This window comes from Protomyctophum parallelum, assembly GCF_964188405.1.
Source record: "Protomyctophum parallelum genome assembly, chromosome: 15".
Lineage (NCBI taxonomy): Eukaryota > Metazoa > Chordata > Actinopteri > Myctophiformes > Myctophidae > Protomyctophum > Protomyctophum parallelum.
This window is the reverse complement of record NC_139710.1, coordinates 3,778,587-3,797,040: the sequence shown is the minus strand read 5'-3', so window position 1 is coordinate 3,797,040 and position 18,454 is coordinate 3,778,587. Positions and strand designations below refer to the sequence as shown.

At 39.8% G+C, this 18,454-nt stretch overlaps 2 protein-coding genes across 2 annotated transcripts; both read left to right on the top strand.

The window, feature by feature from the left end:
* The first annotated feature begins 2,814 nt into the window (after positions 1-2,814).
* Positions 2,815-8,701, top strand: LOC310872853 (leukocyte surface antigen CD53-like). Its single transcript, XM_083785024.1, has 7 exons — positions 2,815-2,903; positions 3,045-3,233; positions 4,389-4,463; positions 4,868-4,978; positions 7,303-7,410; positions 7,895-7,978; positions 8,089-8,701. The coding sequence occupies exons 1-7, from the start codon at positions 2,841-2,843 to the stop codon at positions 8,155-8,157; spliced, it is 699 nt and encodes a 232-aa protein (XP_083641150.1). The 5' UTR covers positions 2,815-2,840; the 3' UTR covers positions 8,158-8,701.
* Positions 8,702-9,944: 1,243 nt separating this feature from the next.
* On the top strand, positions 9,945-16,539 carry LOC310872709 (leukocyte surface antigen CD53-like; the record flags this gene model as incomplete). The annotated part of the gene is made up of 8 exons (XM_083784752.1): positions 9,945-10,073; positions 10,744-10,828; positions 12,232-12,420; positions 12,631-12,705; positions 12,825-12,926; positions 15,120-15,224; positions 16,000-16,083; positions 16,432-16,539. Exons 2-8 carry the CDS (start codon positions 10,766-10,768, stop codon positions 16,537-16,539), a joined length of 726 nt encoding a protein of 241 aa, XP_083640878.1. The 5' UTR covers positions 9,945-10,073; positions 10,744-10,765.
* Between the last annotated feature and the right edge of the window lie 1,915 nt (positions 16,540-18,454).

Here is an 18,454-nt window from a genome sequence, read left to right as displayed (position 1 = left end):
TATATACTGTAGATGCATTTACATGTCTTCAAGACGGGTGCATTGTGGGTGCTGTTTGTATCAGAAGACCACTACTGGCCACATGCAATCAACAGCAACCTGTTGGAATGTACCAAACACAAAACGGCACATGGAGGCTATGGCTATCTGGCATGGAAAGTTTGGGAACCACTCACTTTATGTAATTGATGCATGGGGTGATTGGGGTCAATATGTATCATATAGGGTCTATATCTATTATCTACACCAGTGTTTCTCAATTTTTGGGCCAGTAGGCTGCCCCTTATCCAATATCCAGGTCTCTTTCCGTAGCCTGGTTTCCAGCCTGATTCGGTGCGTTCCGGGGATTTGTTTTGTAGCGAGTGACAAAAAAATCCACCAAACGCAGCGAATCAGGCTGGAACCCAGGCTACCCTTTTCCGCCCCCACACCCAATTAAAAAAATTAACCTTAATAAAAGTTTAAAAACGGCCATAGCCATCATCATCACAAATGTGATCATCACATTTGGAAAAGTGGCTATGGCTGTTTTTAGCCCAAGGAGTGTTTTTCGTGCAAAACAAATGCTTGCAATGGATTCAGAATCATGAAAAAACCCTAGTTTGACCTGTCACATGCTACTTTAACCAGAATTAAAATGTGAAAATTGTGGCTGCATTACTGCATATGTTGTGAATGGTACCCCAACTTTCAGCACCTGTCACAAAGTATCCCAAAGGAGTTGGGTTGGAACAAATTCAGAGGAGATAGTAGACACCTTTATGAACATGTATGAAGAAAGCTATTGGTAAGCATTTATATTCCAGATTGGTCCAAAACTTTCCCTAATAAGAGTTGTAAATGGATGCTCTGTCACATCAGCCCCCTCTCACAGCACTGAATGTCATAGCCCTGCCACAGGCCCTATCTGTCATGTTACCATGGTAATATGTTACGGCCCTGTGACAGGGCCTGACATCCCAGTCCCACACCACTGTGACAGGGGCCTGTGCTGCATGTGCAACTACACACAATTCAAGAAACCATGCATTTGAATGCAGAGTTAATGAAAAGAAGTCTAGGATGAAATTAAGAGAATATGTGCACTTGTATAGGCTATATTAAACTGCCGTGCCCCCCCTCCCAAGACTCAAGAGCACCTTTAAAAAGTACGGTATTGCTTCCAGTGCCCCCCAAACTTCTCTGTATGCCCCTTGGGGGGGCTGCACAACCAAATCTCTTTGCCAAAAATAGCAGATCTACAAACTCTCTACATCTCTAGGCTTGTATAGCCTATTGACATGCACATGCAGGGATGCTAGGGTTCATGTTAAGTAATGTGGGTGCCACTCCCATAGTTCTCCTTGTTGTCAGTTGTGTAAATAAACAAATAGAAATGTCTCTAGTATAGACTACAGTATTTTGAGGCAGATCCTGCCACTGTGCCCTTATGCCTTTTCCTGCTTGTAGCTAACACTACATCTATAGCACTAGCCTCTGTATATAATCAGTGGCACCTGGGAGTTAATATTACTGCAGACTTGTTGATAAGGTAAGTCTTATACTGCGATAGTTATCAAGGATAGTTTGTAAAATAAAATAGAATTCTGGTATTCAGCTATTATACTGAATTGTTTTCATACCACCGGTTTTCGCTAAAAATCATTGAACTATTCATGAAGTGAAATAAAAACAAGAGTCTGGGTAATGGGTTGCATAGTTGTTTTATATGTTGTTATAAGAAATACGTTGCTCATGATCTGAAGATAAACTATGCATCTTTGGGATGAATTGTATAGGCATGTGTATGCTTAGAAACAAATATATTTGTAATATAATATTTATGGTTAGGTATAGAAGTTATGAAAAGAAAGTTATGAGAAGAAAAAAATTGCTTAGACAAATTCATATGACTAAAAATTATTTACTTTAGGCTCTCACACGTACTGTGTTGACTGTGTTGCATCTATTCTGCTTTTTTGCTACCATGAAACCCAAAGATAACGTTTCACAAAGACAATAACCTGGCTTACATTTGAGTTCATGCATGCTGAGAAGCTTTATTTTCTTGTGAAAATACAGCTTCTCCGAAAATCTACGAAAGTCATTTTAAATGTGAGGCATGATCTTCTATTCTATTCTAATAATAAGGAATAACAGACATGTCTAAATGTCAAGGGGCTACATTATGACAGTAGATGCAGGCTCAGGCAGTGTTGTCATATCAAACAGTGTTGTCGTGCAAACACAGTCCACTTACAGGGCTGGATTACAGAGCAGGCCAATAGGGCCCAGGGGCCTCTGAACTCCAGGGGTCATGCTTTCTAAGGTGCAATTTGGGTCCCTAAGGATTTAATACTGTCCAATACTTCGATACGGAGGGGGATGAAATTGTGACAGGCAGTTACTGCCGTCAAAATATGACTTCCCAGTCAAAGAAATAAATAAAAAATAAAATAAATGAGTGAAATAGACACTCTTTCTAAGGTGTAATTTGGGGCCCTAAAGATGAATACAAATGTAGGTAACACTTGCTATGCATCCCAAATAAGCTTTGTTACAATGAAAAGTATGAATGTCATATCACAGTTTTTTCCCCTGAATTCATATTCAGGCGCAAAACTATTGATGCAGTGTTTTTTATAATGGCCAAAGTAGATATTGTCATTGTCATGAATGAAAATCTCCAAAATGCTACTTTTAATTATTATTTTTGTTAGATTCCAGAATTGGCAGTGAAATGCTGTTATATAGCAGTTCTGCATGTCTTTAGGCAAATATGCACAATGTTGAATTTGAAACCATCCCTTCTTATTTCAATTGTATAGGTCTTGACGGAGGAAGATCACCGTTAAGGAAGAATGAATCGCTCCTGTGTAGACTGCTGGAAGAGCATGATGATTCTCCTCAACTTCATTTGCTGGGTGACTATAGCCTAATTCATACGTTGTCGCAATTTCTATTTTAGATTCATTTATTTCCTTCTCTATAGGATAATGTCCGTTGAAATACCCAATATGTCATATATGTGATAAAAGTTATCTCTTATCTCCCATGTGCGGTAGCTGTGTGGTGCATTTATAGTGGCGTTTGGAGAGTTCCAGATGATGCACTCTAAATATGGTTCAGTGATCACCTCCTTCTGGCCTATCTACCCTGCCAACACCCTGGTGGTAACAGGGACCATCGTCACTTGTGTCTGTTACCTGGGAGTCCTGGGAGCACTGAAGGAGAACCGTTGCATGCTCATCACTGTACGTTTATTGAACTCACTCAACATATAAAGAAAAATTATCTAAAGGGGTTTCTACTCAAAATATGCTTAGAAGTGGTATAATCAATTGTTAAAATCGAGCAGTGTTTCTCAACCATTTTTGGCCCCCTATAACCAATATGCAGGTCCCATGTCCGTATCATCATGACAGTATCATGTCAGTATCATGGCCAGTCTCATCCAAAAAATATAATATTGCTTCTACCGCCCCCTCATAACTTCTCTGGGGGGCTCTACCACCCCTGCCGAAGAACACTAGTCTAGAACAAACTGAACACAAAGGAGCACACATCATATATTCTGGTCTGCTTACATGCCAGATGGGTGGGGATGTATTTGCACCAAATAAATCTCCTGTGATTAACATCTTGTGGAGTTAATCACACCAAAGCCAATTTAAAACCAAGGGTCCCTGCTGGGGCTTATCCCAACCCCACCATGCCCTCTCATTTACAGTGACATCTTTAACATTTATCGCACCTCGTCTTTGCGTTGTATTTCTGTATTACGTAAAAACACCTTGGCATGTTACACATAGGATGTAGAGTTGTAGACTCTACATCCTATCTGTAACATGCATAGTCTACATTGTAGACTATAAGCATGATATGAAAGGTCCCATTGCAGTCAGAACTGCAGCATCACTCCCAATCTTCCGCCGTAGTCTGAAAACCCACCTTTTCAGACTCCATCATGGCCCATAGCACTTACCCTACCCCCTTAGATAGCATTTCTGTAGACTTAGATAGCATTTGATACAGATTTATAGCATGTTATGTAGACAGCACTATAATTGCATTGTATGTAGTCATAGCACGCCATAGTACATATGTATAGCATAGTAGTATATATGTATAGTTTATATTATATAGATATTCCACTGTTACTTTCTTAGCTTACGCATGTTTCATGATAAATGCTTTTATGTGATGTATTCCCATGCTTTTTGTTCTTGCTTAATGTAAGTCGCTCTGGATTAAGAGCGTCTGCTAAATGCCTAAATTGTGTAAATTGTAAATTGTGGTGCTAAATTAAAGTGTATTAGTAAGGCAAGGCTAGTTTATAGTATTTCACACACAAAGATAGTGTGAACATCCAGTGTTGTGCATAAAGTATATGATTTGTGTGATTACAGTTCTTTGTGCTGCTGTTCATTCTGATGCTAGTGGAGTTGGCCATGGCCTGTGTATTCCTGGTGTATGACAGAGAGGTACAGTATCATGGAGCCATGCATTTTCCTTTTTTATATATTCATCAAAACACATTTAATAACCCAATGTATCAAACAGTGAGTGTACAGTGTACAATGCTAAAAAATACATTTAGTAAATATGTTGATTTCAAAGTGCCAGTGAAAAGTATTATAGAAAACATGAGCTACATAGCTAACACAAATAATACATATTTTATTAGTGAGCATAAGAGTACAGTAGTAGTATGCTGCCCCCTATTGGCTCACTTTAGCTTTCTAATTCTATACCATGCACAGTAGATATTCAGTTTAAAAAGGTTTGTCTTGTGTGGTGAGTACACTTTTTCCCCCCAGTTCATAATACTGTAATGCATTTGTAATGGCAGTTGTAACTTGTACTGATTTGCACTTACGTGGTACAGATTGACACATTCTTTGAAAAAGACCTGATGCGAAGCTTGGAGACCTACAAGCTCTCCACTCCAGAAGGCAACATGACCGTCAAAGATGATTTTGATGCTGTTCAATTCGTAGTAAGTCTTCAGCAAGAATACCCAGGGGTCATCAATGTGTCCATTAGTCCGTACATAGACAAATGTGTCCTTGGCTAGACTTGGCCTCGTCTGTGGCATGGTTTTCTTTTCTACATTTTCATCATAAGACCCATTTACTTAAAGGTATATTCAGTGATTTCACTTAATTCAAATATCACTTATTTTTTTGTTTTGTTGTGATAATCCTCTCTATTATAGAGTGTGCTGACCATATAATGAGTTCCTCCCTGTCCCCAGTTAACCCCTGGTTGTCAAAAACGAAACCTAAGGTTTTTTGAGTGAAATCACTGAATATACCTTTAAAGGTATATTCAGTGATTTCACTCAAAAAACCTTAGGTTTCGTTTTTGGCTGTGGGACCCAGCCTTTCGTCCAATCAGGATAGAGAGTCAAAAACGAAACCTAAGGTTTTTTGACCCCCAGGGGTTAACTGGGGACAGGGAGGAACTCCTTATATGGTCAGCACACTCTATAGTAGGGAGGATTATCACAACAAAACAAAAAAATAAGTGATATTTGAATTAAGTGAAATCACTGAATATACCTTTAATGTCAGTGTAAAGTTGGCCGAGTGGCCAAGGCTCCAAAAAGTCCAAAAATCCCTTTTAGGGTGTTTTATTTCCCCCGGTTGCAGTGCGTTTGTTTACAGTGGACACACAGGCCTGACAAAGCAAAGAAACACTGAAGACTAAACGTACAAAAGTAAATAGGAAACCAAAACCAGGACTTGAGAAACTCTATTAGGCTAAAACCCTTCCATCAAGGGCCCCCTATAGCAGCTCTCCCTGGGTGTTAACTTCTAGTTGCATCAAGCCCATGAACTGAACTGACTCACTGCCCCTGCAGCCTCCATCTTATACTAGGCAAGACAATACCAGAATCAGAATCAGAAGCCTTTATTGCCATAGGCCTACATGTAAAACATGTTAGGAATTTGTTACGGTGAACAGTTCTGTAATTGGTAACACATTTAACTCAACATCATGGCTAACTACGGCCCATGAGTTAACTTACACAATTACCTAGGTTTACTAAACCAATTCAAATACATTACATGCGCAGCGATGCACCACAACATCAAGCTAAATAGAAAACATAACACAAGAGCTCTTGTAACCCAGACAGACACCCCTCCTGCTCTATAGCACTTGGTACCTTCCTCCACTCAGTCAAGAGGATCACACCAGTAGGCTACTGCAGGAGAGCCATGTGCCAAACAATCATCATCTTAAACACAAATTACACCAAACATATATGCTGTGACAATATTTGCAAAGTTCTCTTTTACAATTCTACAATAATAAAAATATGCACTCATGTCCATTAACACAGTTTTCCAAGCCGGCCGGCAAAGTTAGTTAATTGGATGCAACTGTGTCGTTTCGGTGTGCATTGTTCTCCATCAATGTGTATGTGTATAGGGCACGGGCTGCCCCGTGACTGTCAGTCTCCGGGTTTTCTTCAGAATAATTATGACACTGATTTACTATGACACTATGGCACATTAAGACAGTGGTTCTCTAACCTTTAATTTTCTATGACCCCCACAACTCTTGAGAGTGCAAAAATACAGTCCCATCTGGTTCCATGTGTGCACCCTCAGAGTTAGAGACCTGTAAAAGTAATTTATTTAAGGCTATTGCTCTTTATGTGTTTCTGGTAATATAATTGTCCGCTCATTTGTATGTCCATGTCAAAGAAACTGAAATTTGACAAAATGTCCACCACAAGCCAGCATGACCCCTGAGACTTTTTAGCTTATTGACCATAAATGCACTCACTGTTAATGTTACTGCTACTCCTACTTTTTTCTTCGTATAGCTATTCTTTATTTATCCACGGAAATGTAGCTGACTCTGGCTTGCATTCCTGTTCAGTGTGTGGGTTTCCTCACAGGGTCTAGGGTGTTTTTCAATATTCTTTACAACAACACAGTAATTTCAAAGCCATTCTTCACATATATTTTCCCCCCACAAGTTGCCACAACCCCATGGCAGCACAAATACAAAACAAAATCTTCGAAGAAACATCAGGAAATGTCCATAAATACAGAACAAATTAAAAATATATGATTGATTGATTGATTGATTGAAATATTTATTAACAGTTTGTAGAATTTACAGTACATTTTAAGCACAAACTCAATACAAAGACTGTCAACTGTGAGTGGACGACCCAATTAAGCATTACACTTGTTTACAACAGGGTCCACATTGTTCAATTCATCAAAACATTTAAAGAATAATAACAACAACAAAACTGTATTTTACAGTTTAGTTGAATCAGTTTTGTCATATTTACAGTTTCAGTGCTGTGGAGTCCATGGTGAGTCTGACTGGGACGGGAAGGCCCCAATATCCTGCTGTACTGAAGACCCATGTCAAGCTTTCAACCACACCAACTGGCAAGAGGTAGGCCTAGTTATAGAAGTATCACCTAAGTTATGTTCTTATAAGCATGGAAAGGCAAGTTTATTTGTATAGCACAATTACACAAGAAAGATATTCAGTTATTTTCACAAAACAGCATTAAGACGTTAAGACAGACAAAAGAAACACACTATAAAAGGACATTTGAATACGAAAGAAAAAGTTATAATAAAACTTTTTACTGAATGACTCTTCACTGGCAGGTGAGCCAGTAGGGTACAGCAGCAGTCACAAGTAGTCAGGAGTAAAAGGGGTACAAAATAAATTAATGCTCAGTCATGACTACTATATTTCTGGCTTGGATTGTGGACTAAACACCTTTATCTCCATAATAATATACAGTATATATTTTAATACAATTGTATTTTTGAAACTGTCAAGAACATTATTCACCTATTCCTTTCCAATTACTATACTTACTGTAAGTATTTACCAGTCCATTTGAAGAGATTCTTTTTTGTTTCAGGGATGTCATCTCAAACTTAGGAACTGGTTTGCCAGAAACTTCCTCAGCACCGGTGCAGGTGTTGTCTCTCTGTTTATGCTGCAGGTACTGGTACATATATATCCTGTTATTTGCATTAAAACTCATTTGCAGATATTTGCTATTTATAGTTCTATTATATATTTGGTAAATGTCCTCTTTGTCTTTATTCACAGTTCCTTTGTATGTGTTTCACCGTCCCCGTGTTTTGCCACTTTAGTCGAAATGGACTTGGCTACCAGTGAAAATGTGGACTGAAAGAATTCTCTCACATCTCTGAATATCTGCTAATCTGTGGTGACGTGACACATTTGGGGGGATATATCTAAACTTGTCTTCTTCTTCTTCTCTGTGAATTTAATGGCAGATTTTAATTTAACAACAATAATCTTGGCAATATGTTTTGTCTTTTAGTATTAACCCATTTGTTAAAAAGGGCCGGGGAAAATGCCCTCGCATTTTTGAATTATACCTGTGCTCTAATGTTCATGGCTGCTGTTGTCAAGCCAGAAAATATAATTCTACTCAGTAACCACATCATGATTCACTGGACCAATACATCACCTTCTTTTACAGTGCCACGCACGCACGCACGCACGCACGCGCGCGCGCACACACGCACGCGCGGGCGCACACACACACACACACACACACACACACACACACACACACACACACACACACACACACACACACACACACACACACACACACACACACACACACACACACACACAGGTTTGCACAATGTGACTGAATGAATGCTGAAGGATTGTGGATGTCATTAACGCACTGGCTTGTCTTGCAAGCCAGTGCGGTTCTCAACCTCTTCAGGCTGCGATCCTCATATTTGAACTGCATGGGGACCCCCCCACTCTGATAGGCACTTGGAATGTAGGAGTTGGGGCATTATTTAGTTTGACTCTGTTCCACAGATAAATATAGTGTCACAATGTTTGCCTCTTTCTTACATTATTTGACAATTTGGCCAATGTTTGACCAGTTTTTGTATAGTTTGTTTATTACCTTTCATGCAGTCTTTTTTTCGCTTTACTGTATTATTTATGTATTAAAAGGTCTTAAAAGTCCTTAGGCCTACTGCTTCATTGGCACTTCACTGTTATCTGGGCCTCCCTGTCGTCGCCCCCCCCCCCCCCCCCCCCCCCCCACGTTGAACCGAATATCGTACTACCTACATAGAAACACTATTTTGTCCACAGATTCTGGTTTCGAGTAGCTGCAAAACCCACAATTTGCGTCAGGGCAACCACACTTTTTTAATTACTTTCAGAGACTGACTCAGCTGGTTGCCATGCTTTAATCACACTGGAGAAGGCTCCAGCCAAAAACGTCCAGGTTGCTGCTGCGCATCATGAAATAAATCAGAGCTCGTAAAAGTGAGTGCTGGTGTTTGTCACTGCCACGCTTTGGCTTCCTGCTTTAACTACAATGACTACTGTCAATATGGACAGGTATTTTGTGTGCCTAGTCTGGCCCTGTACAAGCTTAATTGACACAAAATATTGAGATGGTTTTCATCTGATATCCACCTTGCCCTGTGCCTTTTCATACACAAACACAATGCCAAAACAATATCATCAACATGCACAACCACATGGATGGAGAAGCTCTGGCAGAGATTTGAGCTCCACTGAGCACCCCTTTGTAGTATTGTATTCTATTATTTTACCGTTATTCACTGTTGAGGAAGCTTTAAGTACAAGAAGAATTCCACTGCCTTTAATTCGGATACAGCTGTATTATAATTATGTGTAATGTGTATGACTAATAAATACCTTGAACCTTTGTTTTTTTTGTTATTGGTTTGTGCAATTCTCATATTTTCCACTGTACTGTGTGCAAAACAATTTGGTGTCTAAATATAAAAGCAGCTCGTCACATACATGATTCTTGTTCTTCCTTTTTTGCCCTAGTGGTGTTATTTTTGTGTGTTCTGCAGTACACTTTCGGCCGTCGATGTTTCATGCTGTTCTGAAATAATAAGGAAGTGAAAAGGGTGGCTAAAGCCCCAGCCTATTTTTGGTAATGCTAAGCAGCACCATGCGAATGTAAAGTTCAGACAACACCAAGGTGCACACTAGAGTACAAGTGGTCTTCATTTCTCAAGAAATAGAGGGTAGCCTACAATTCAACCAACCAGGTGAGACATGAAACTTTAATATCAATATTGTAGTGTTTATAATTGGAAATTGTATAAAGACAACTGGCTCTTTTGAAAAGGGAAAGAAATGATTTAGAAGTATTTGAAAAGAAGAATTATTGTTGTGTAAATAATTGCTGTTGTTAACTTTCTGTATTGATATCTTTCCCCTAAGGGGGATTATTACATTCAATCAAGTTGTATTAAAGAAGTTAAAAAAAGAAAACCCCCCAAAAAACAGACAAAAGTTTTAAACATGATTATTGTTTTGATAACATATAACATTCACTTTGATAAGTTAATATGAATGGCTAAACTGCTGTATATAAATTATAAATGGTTAAGCGTTAGAGAGGATTTTCAGCTCCTATTTTTATTTTTAAAAACAATTTCGGAGTACATTTCAAGTAATTTATTGTAATTGATAATATCCCTTGATTATTATTTCTTTTATCACAACTGCACTTATTTAAGTAACTAATCTTACCGTGAAATAGTTTAAATGCAGAGGAAACACAACATTATCACACAGGAAATGAGACAGCAGCATACTCATCACTTCCTTGTGACAGTGACACCACCCCAGATGGATAGAGGGGAAATCCAAAGTTTGACTAACCAGGACATTTTTCCATAATGTTTAATAACATTGTTTAATGTCGTCCCCTAGGTTTGATGAGAGGATTTGAACAATGGCCCAGAATTGCCTCAAGTGCCTGCAGTACACCATGTGTGTGGTCAACTTCCTGTGTTTTGTATGTACTACCGCCTTCTGTTATCTAGCTCACATTTAGTGTTCTCTACACATACTGTATGGAATGGATGTATGAACAAGTTTTCATGTGATAGCCCAGAAGTCGGAACATGGATTTAAACACACACACACAGTCACACACACACACACACACACACACACACACACACACACACACACACACACACACACACACACACACACACACACACACACACACACACACACTGTGTGACAATTTTATGGCTATACCTACGCTTTGATGTTTATGTACATGTTGAGCACTAATCTTTTTAAAGCCTAAATTGCAGAACCAAATAATTTGTGACACACCCTTGACCCTATAGCAACCTACATTGCCATTTATTTTCTCAAACTGAAGGTTACTTATCTAAAATGATCGGGTACTACACCTTCTGGACGTCTTCTTGAATGATATTCAAAACAGAGTAGCCCTGTATTATTAAAATCAGTTGTGCATTATTTAATACAGAAGGATGGTCTTCCTGCTTTCTTTGTCGCACCTCCAACGGTGCCATGGAGGACTATGCATGGCAGGGGCGTCCTCTTCCCTGAGCCAAGCCTAAGCCTGATCGCATACCATCCATCCATCCATCCATCCACCACTTATCCGTAGTCGGGTCACGGGGGCAACAGCTCCACCAGAGTGCTCCAGACTTCCCTCTCCAGAGCAACATTAGTGACTTCCTCCTGGGGGATCCCGAGACGTTCCAAGGCCAGTGAGTCGATGTATTTCCCCCAACTGCGCCTTGGTCTGCCCCGGGGTCTCCTCCCAGTGGGACGTGCCTCGAGGATCTCCCTAGGGAGACGCCCGAGAGGCATCCTAACCAGATGCCCGAACCACCTAAGCTGGCTCCTTTCCAGGCGAAGAAGCAGCGACTCTACTCCGAGTCTCTCTCGTGTCACTGAACTTCTCACCCTATCTCTAAGGGAGATGCCAGCCACTCGTAAGAGAAAACTAATTTTGGCCGCTTGTATTTGCGACCTTATTCTTTCGGTCATGACCCACACTTCATGACCATAGGTGAGAGTAGGAACGAAGATGGGGTCCGTACGCTTTTCCGACCAGGCATTGGTCCGACATGTGGAAAACGATCGGATTAAGGTTGGCGAACAAGCGGTAAGGTTGGCGACCGGATTAAGGTTGACGAACATGCGTTAAGGTTGGCGAACATGCGCTGCTCCGTGCTTGTGGTTATGGTTAGGTTAGGGTTGAGACCATAGAGGTTGAGACAGAGGAACACCATGAGCTATATATGTAAATCACACCTGTGAATACATGTTATTTATATTTATTCATAAGGGCTTGCCTATGTCATCCACTCATCCTGACAGTCTATGATGGCACTACTACTAAGACATCATAATCTATTTTTTCCACAGATGTGTGGCATAGCAGTGCTGGCCTTCGGTGTGTACATGACGATGCAGTTAAAGATGTCCGCTCTCATCCCCACCCTTGCTCAACTCAGTGTACCCAACATGTTGCTCATCTGCGGCATCATCATCTCCTGCGTGTCCTTCCTGGGTTTCCTGGGAGCCCTGAAAGAAAACCGGTGCCTCCTCCTGACGGTATTGCTACAACAGATATGAAAGAACACATTTATTTATCTATATGGATAGAAGGATAGGATCACGCGGAAACCTGTATATGTTTATTCTAGACAGTATGCCGATTGTAATCACATCCTACATGGCTATCCTAACAGTATTCCTAATAACAAAGTGTTATATCTTACATTACACATCAAATGATACTGACAGAGTGGAATCTCTTTACAGTTTTTCCTTCTGCTGTTCATTCTGATGGTAGTGGAGCTGATTGCAGCCTGCCTCCTCCTGGTCTACGAAACTGAGGTAAGACACAATGTACAGTATACAAATTATTATAGGATTATTATAATGTGATTGTTTTTAAAGGATGGGTCAACTTCGTAAACTGAGGAAACAAATGTAAAAGTAATGTCATTGTTTAGATTGGTGACATGGTGAAAAAAGACCTCCAGGCCAGCTTGGACAAAACCAAGGAAGGGAATTCGACAGCTGCTTTGAGTGACTGGGATGTGGTTCAGAACACAGTGAGTGATCTACTTGTGCATTCATATTTCTCAATACCAATAGTGTCGTTTCACTGCCGTGTTCTGAGAATGTGGCAAAGTTCAATGCAAAGTCTTCTATTGAGAGAAGAGGAGCAACCGCTATACTTTCTCCACTGTGGAGGAAAGTTGAGAAAAGTTCAACTTTGACCCTTTAAGACGGAGCATTGGAGTGGGCATTTACACTCAACACCACATAAAAAGACAGCATACGTAAGTAGAGATTACTGATGACAAAGTTTTAAAATAGATGTTAAAAGAACTGTCTGTGCTGTCCCACACCTCTCTCTCTCTCTCTCTCTCTCTCTCTCTCACACACACAGAAAAGTGTGGTTATGAAGTCTTTAATACATCAGTGTGTACTCTTATCTCATGCACCTAATCAGCAATTCAGCACCTCTGCACTCTGCACTAGTGTCCGCCCTTCCTCCTTGTTTTTTCTTTATCTCATGTACCTCACACCCAAAACTGTTAACGTGCTATAGGCATCTGTTGATGTTTTTTAATGGGTTGATTGGTCACAATTATTAGGACTATTAAAATTAGGGTTAGGTTTTAAATTATATATATCTTTTTTTTTACACAATCAAATTTCAAGTCTATTTTTCCTGGGGCCTCATATATAGCTCTCGCACACAAACTAACATTAAGTACCATTACCGTAGAACTATTATAATAAAGTATAGTTGCAATCTTATGATCCATGTTAAGGTCAGGACATGTTGTGGACTGTAGTTGCACACAAGTTACAAAATGAGACGGCCCCTTCTTCCAAAAGAGGGGCTTGTCATTCAGTAAAAGGCTATTTTATTATATAAAGAACCAACATATTGTTTTAATGGTTATTTTGGTATGACCTGCATTTACAGTAGATATTTTTTACGATGAAATTGCCTATATCTATCTATAAATGCACCACATACGGCTGTAACGTAACTCGAGAACAGTTCGACCGCCAACAATTCGACATACGCGTTCCACAGCCCCCACAGGGGAAATGACCCGGTGTCGGGTCATTTCGACCCACAGTTGTCCAGAACCACCACGAGAGGCCCCTGCCCGGGCTCTGGACAGGTCCCTGCCCAGCGTCCATATATGGAGCTGGCCTGTTCTGACATCACAACACTCCATATTTGGGCATGCCTGACACAGAACTCCATAGGAATAAAGGGACACAGAGAGACGGATACAGAAATCACCATACAGTATATGGACATAAAAGGGACACAGACAGATGGGTAGAATGGGTACTCTGACACGGGTACAACGTGCTAGGTACAACGGGCATGGCATAGCCGGGTGGGGCATGGATCTCCAACTTCCATTGTTACCGACTCGGTGATCTACAGCCGGGCACCAGTCTAGTCTTATAAAATTTGGGTCCAAGCAGGTCAAAACTCAAGGTTGCAATCTAGTCAAAATTGAGAATGGATGGATGAATAGATTTTTATAGCGCTTGGTGAGAATGATCAGCAGGCAGCTCTGAACTGACCTTTCGGTTAAAATGGTCAAAGCACAAGGTCACCGTCAAGGTCAAGGTCTAAATGTCTACGGTCTAAAATGACATAATAGTTGGGTCATTTCTGATACTTCCGTTTTGCTCGCAAAATTTGTAAGAGACCCAAATCCATATGGCCACCATTGATGACCTATATAATTATGGCAAAATAATAATAATTTCATCATGCTTTAAGTAGCATGTGACGTGTTAAACTAGGGGATTTTCATGATTGTGAATCCATTCCAAGCATTAGTTTTGCACAAAAAACTGTCCTTATTGGGCTAAAAGCCATATCCGTCATCACAAATGTGATGAGGTATGGGTTCAGAATCATGAAAACCCCGTAGTTTGATATGTCACATGCTACTCAAAGTAGAATGAAATTTAGAAAGTGTTGCCATAATTATATAGCAATTAAGTGCAATTAAGGCAATGGTGGCCATATGGATTTGGGTCTCTTACGGATTTTGCTCACATTTTTGAAAGGGGCATGGGGGCTCAATTTGTTACATGCCAAATCTACCCAGAAACGGGCCTTCGCTCTCCACGGACAATATCAGAAATGACCCAACTACAATCTGTCACAATAGGGGTGGAATGGCATATAGTGATGACAATTGCATAGCGCTCAATCTTTCTAGTTTTAAATGATGTTCCCAACCATTGTGTTACAGTTTACCTGCTGTGGAGTCTATAACGTAACTGACTGGGGTGGCAAAGTGCCTTCATCTTGCTGCATTACATACCCATGTGAGGAACCCCCCAGATACAAGAAACAGGTATGAATATTACACTGGTCGTCCAGGTTGGGGGTTGGGCTTACAGGAACCAGAAGCAGAACAAAGTCACACATATTATACACTGGTACCATTATTCCCATTTAGAGTAGCTCTGAAATATTTAATGCTATTTCTTGTCACTAATATATAGTAAAGTGGATAAATTGTGAGTTGCGAGTGCACTCAATTCCAACTCAACACATCTTAGGACATGATATATCTCAGGTCACTTTTAGAGATGTCTGGGAGCCATATTATGATCATCATGTCAACATACAAAGTTTAGTGTGGACACAATACAGTAGCCTATATGTACCTGTCCACATTAAAGCTTGCCTTGTCAGTGATGGCAGCACCTTTTAGCTAGAGATTGTTCTTCAGTGAATGCCAAGTAGTCTACAACACAGCACAGGCATTTTGCTTTTAAATATGTATTGTTTCATGTATATGAACTTGTAAGGGCAAAAGTTCAGGGTAAACATTAAATTGTACCGTAACATCACCATCGTGTGGTGGCTCTTTTCTATGGGCACTTTAATGTTCTTGAGAGAATGACTTCACCTTGTGTTGTTAGTCTCTCTTGTTTGTTTTAAAGGGTACTATACAGTATATAGGACACAAAACACCAGGTCTAATGCACCCTGATTAATGGCCAGTGTAAAATGTGGGTCCCGATTTGAAATCAACTCAGAACCACTATTATACACAAATCCAACAATATCCATTTGATATAAATAAATACATCAAAACAAATTCTGTATGCTCTCTATTTAAGGGTTGTTTGGAGACAATGAAGAACTGGTTTGAGGAGAACTTCCTCTATACTGGGGTTTCTGTGATTGTCCTCTGCATCATTGAGGTATGCTTACTTACCACTGCAGTTTATGAATTCTTCTTAATGTATGTATGTATTTTTATAGTTCAAGGGAAAGTTACTTCACTTTCTAAGTACTGGTAAATTAATATTAGGTCAAATACTACTTCAGAGTTTCTATCTCAACTGAGATAACCCATCTACTTCATTTTTCAACATTGCTTGTGTGAAAGTAGAAGCAATTCATGTAGGCTACTGAGTTGTATTGTTATCGTGTGATGTTCGTGTCACATCTTTAAAATGAAGTAAAAGGCCCACTTGAGTCTTGAGCCCTTTACTACAACAACCATGTTAGAACATTTTATCATCATATCTTCCTCTCTCTTTTGACAGGTCTTGGGAATGTGTATCGCTATGACCCTGTTCTGCCACGTCAGAAGATCTGGACTTGGCTACAAGTTATCAGGGACGGCTCCAGGGGGGGGCAAGGGGGGGCTTTAGCCCCCTCTGGTGGAGGCTTAGCCCCCCTAAGCCCCCCCCTCCAAACAAGCCAAATTGACTGACTTCTATGTAAACCAAGATTCATTAGCCCCCCCTCTAAATAGCCAGCCCCTCCATAGCACCCACAGACCACAGTCACAATTTTCTGGAGCCGTCGCTGCAAGTTATAGAAGAAACACTCTTGAATCACGTCTCCTTTACTCTTATGTTAGCGTGAATCCTATTGCCAGGTTTGGTACACATACAGAATATAGATTTGATCCATGTGTAGTTCCAAACTTGATTCTATAGATCTTAAAATTGGATTTTACTGAAGAGCTGAAGGAACCTTTGCAATTTATTTGTCATGTTTGGGTTTGTGAAAACTATCACATAATTTTATATCTTATATATATATATTGTCTTCAAATGGAAACCTTTTTGCAAAAAGATATATGTTAATGACGTTTAGAAGCTTTAGAACACTTTCCCGGGGGTCTTTATGTGTGTAATATGTGGTTTTAGATATTTTAGATTGTAGCAGTGAGCCCAGTGTCTCTGATGTCATGGACACTGGTCTCACTTCCTTCCTGGACTACAATTCCCATAATACTACTGGTGCACTGCTCCTCCTTGTGGATAGGGGAGGTCTGTCTTACTGAGACCACATGTAGTCCAGGAAGTAAGTGATCCCAGTGTCCATGACATCAGAGACACTGGGCTCACTGATACAATCTAAAATATCTAAAACCACATATTACACACATAAAGACCCCCAGGAAAGTGTTCTAAAGCTCCTAAATGTCATTAACATATATTTTTTAGCAAAAAGGGTGAAGTGTCCCTTTAATGCGAATACAATAACATTTTGATCTATTTAGCAAAAGGCTGATGCACACCTCAGAAGGCTAGTGACATTGTCTGTCCTGATGAAGGTCTAATCGACCCAAACGTTGACACAATAAAGAGCAACATCTTTGGCAAGTTTCTGACAGTGTGCGGGACCTTTTCTTTGATTTTCAAGGATAACCTTTTTAACCTGGGTTATCTACCCATGAAGTCCCCTTTTGTTTGCATTTGAAGAGTGTGCGGAAGTTTATCTTTCAGGACGTTGTATTGGGGCCCTCGTTTGGGCTTCCCCTACATACCTGTCGTCTTTGTAGGTGTTCAAAAGACTTGCTTTTTATGTATTATATATCCAAATTACATCAAATGATATTCATAATGGTCATACAGTATTAACATTTTAATTTATTTCCTTTCTGTATTATTTCTAAAGCTTTCCAATGCCTGGAAATGATCAAATGATGTTTCTGTAAATAGATACTATTGGAACCTTATGATGCATACTGTTGTTCACGCATGCTATTCTAATGTCACTATTGTGAAAATATTATGCACCAATGTATATTATGTTAGTGTTTCATGGGCACTTTGCAGTTTCCGTACACACGATTATTTTCAATTGATTCTAAATTCTAAGGAAATAAAGCTTGTGATTGTTCAAGTGGAATATTTAGCTGACATAACTATAACAATATAGAATGGTTTGAAAACACATGAATAGCATCCCTATTCTGGGGCAAAACTACCCAATCTATTTTCCTGGCTACAAGAACCAAGTGAACAAAAAAGTGGATTATGCATGGTTGTTAACTTGTTGGTTACTCGGAAAGAGTTATAAGATACGGTAACCTGTGGTGGTAGACACTTCCCGTTTTACACCTACTTTCCCTTTCATCATGTTTCACTATGCTAAAAGCACTAAGTCTGACGGCCAGATTGATGCGTCAAAATAGCAGTCTTATGTACATTCTAAAATAAACATTTTTTTATATAAAGAAGTACGCTTCAGTTGTTGATACATATGGCAAAAATAACTAAATAAAGAAACTGGGCTTATGTCAGTAAGTAATCCACAGTTTTATTTATAGAA

What these genes read in the sequence shown, in the direction of transcription:
- LOC310872853 (XM_083785024.1), top strand. Translation starts at nt 2,841, where the DNA reads ATGAATCGCTCCTGTGTAGACTGCTGGAAGAGCATGATGATTCTCCTC. An exon ending in TCCTCAACTTCATTTGCTGG is followed by an intron (nt 2,904 to 3,044) that starts GTGACTATAGCC and finishes CATGTGCGGTAG; the next exon opens with CTGTGTGGTGCATTTATAGT. An exon ending in TTGATGCTGTTCAATTCGTA is followed by an intron (nt 4,979 to 7,302) that starts GTAAGTCTTCAG and finishes TCATATTTACAG; the next exon opens with TTTCAGTGCTGTGGAGTCCA.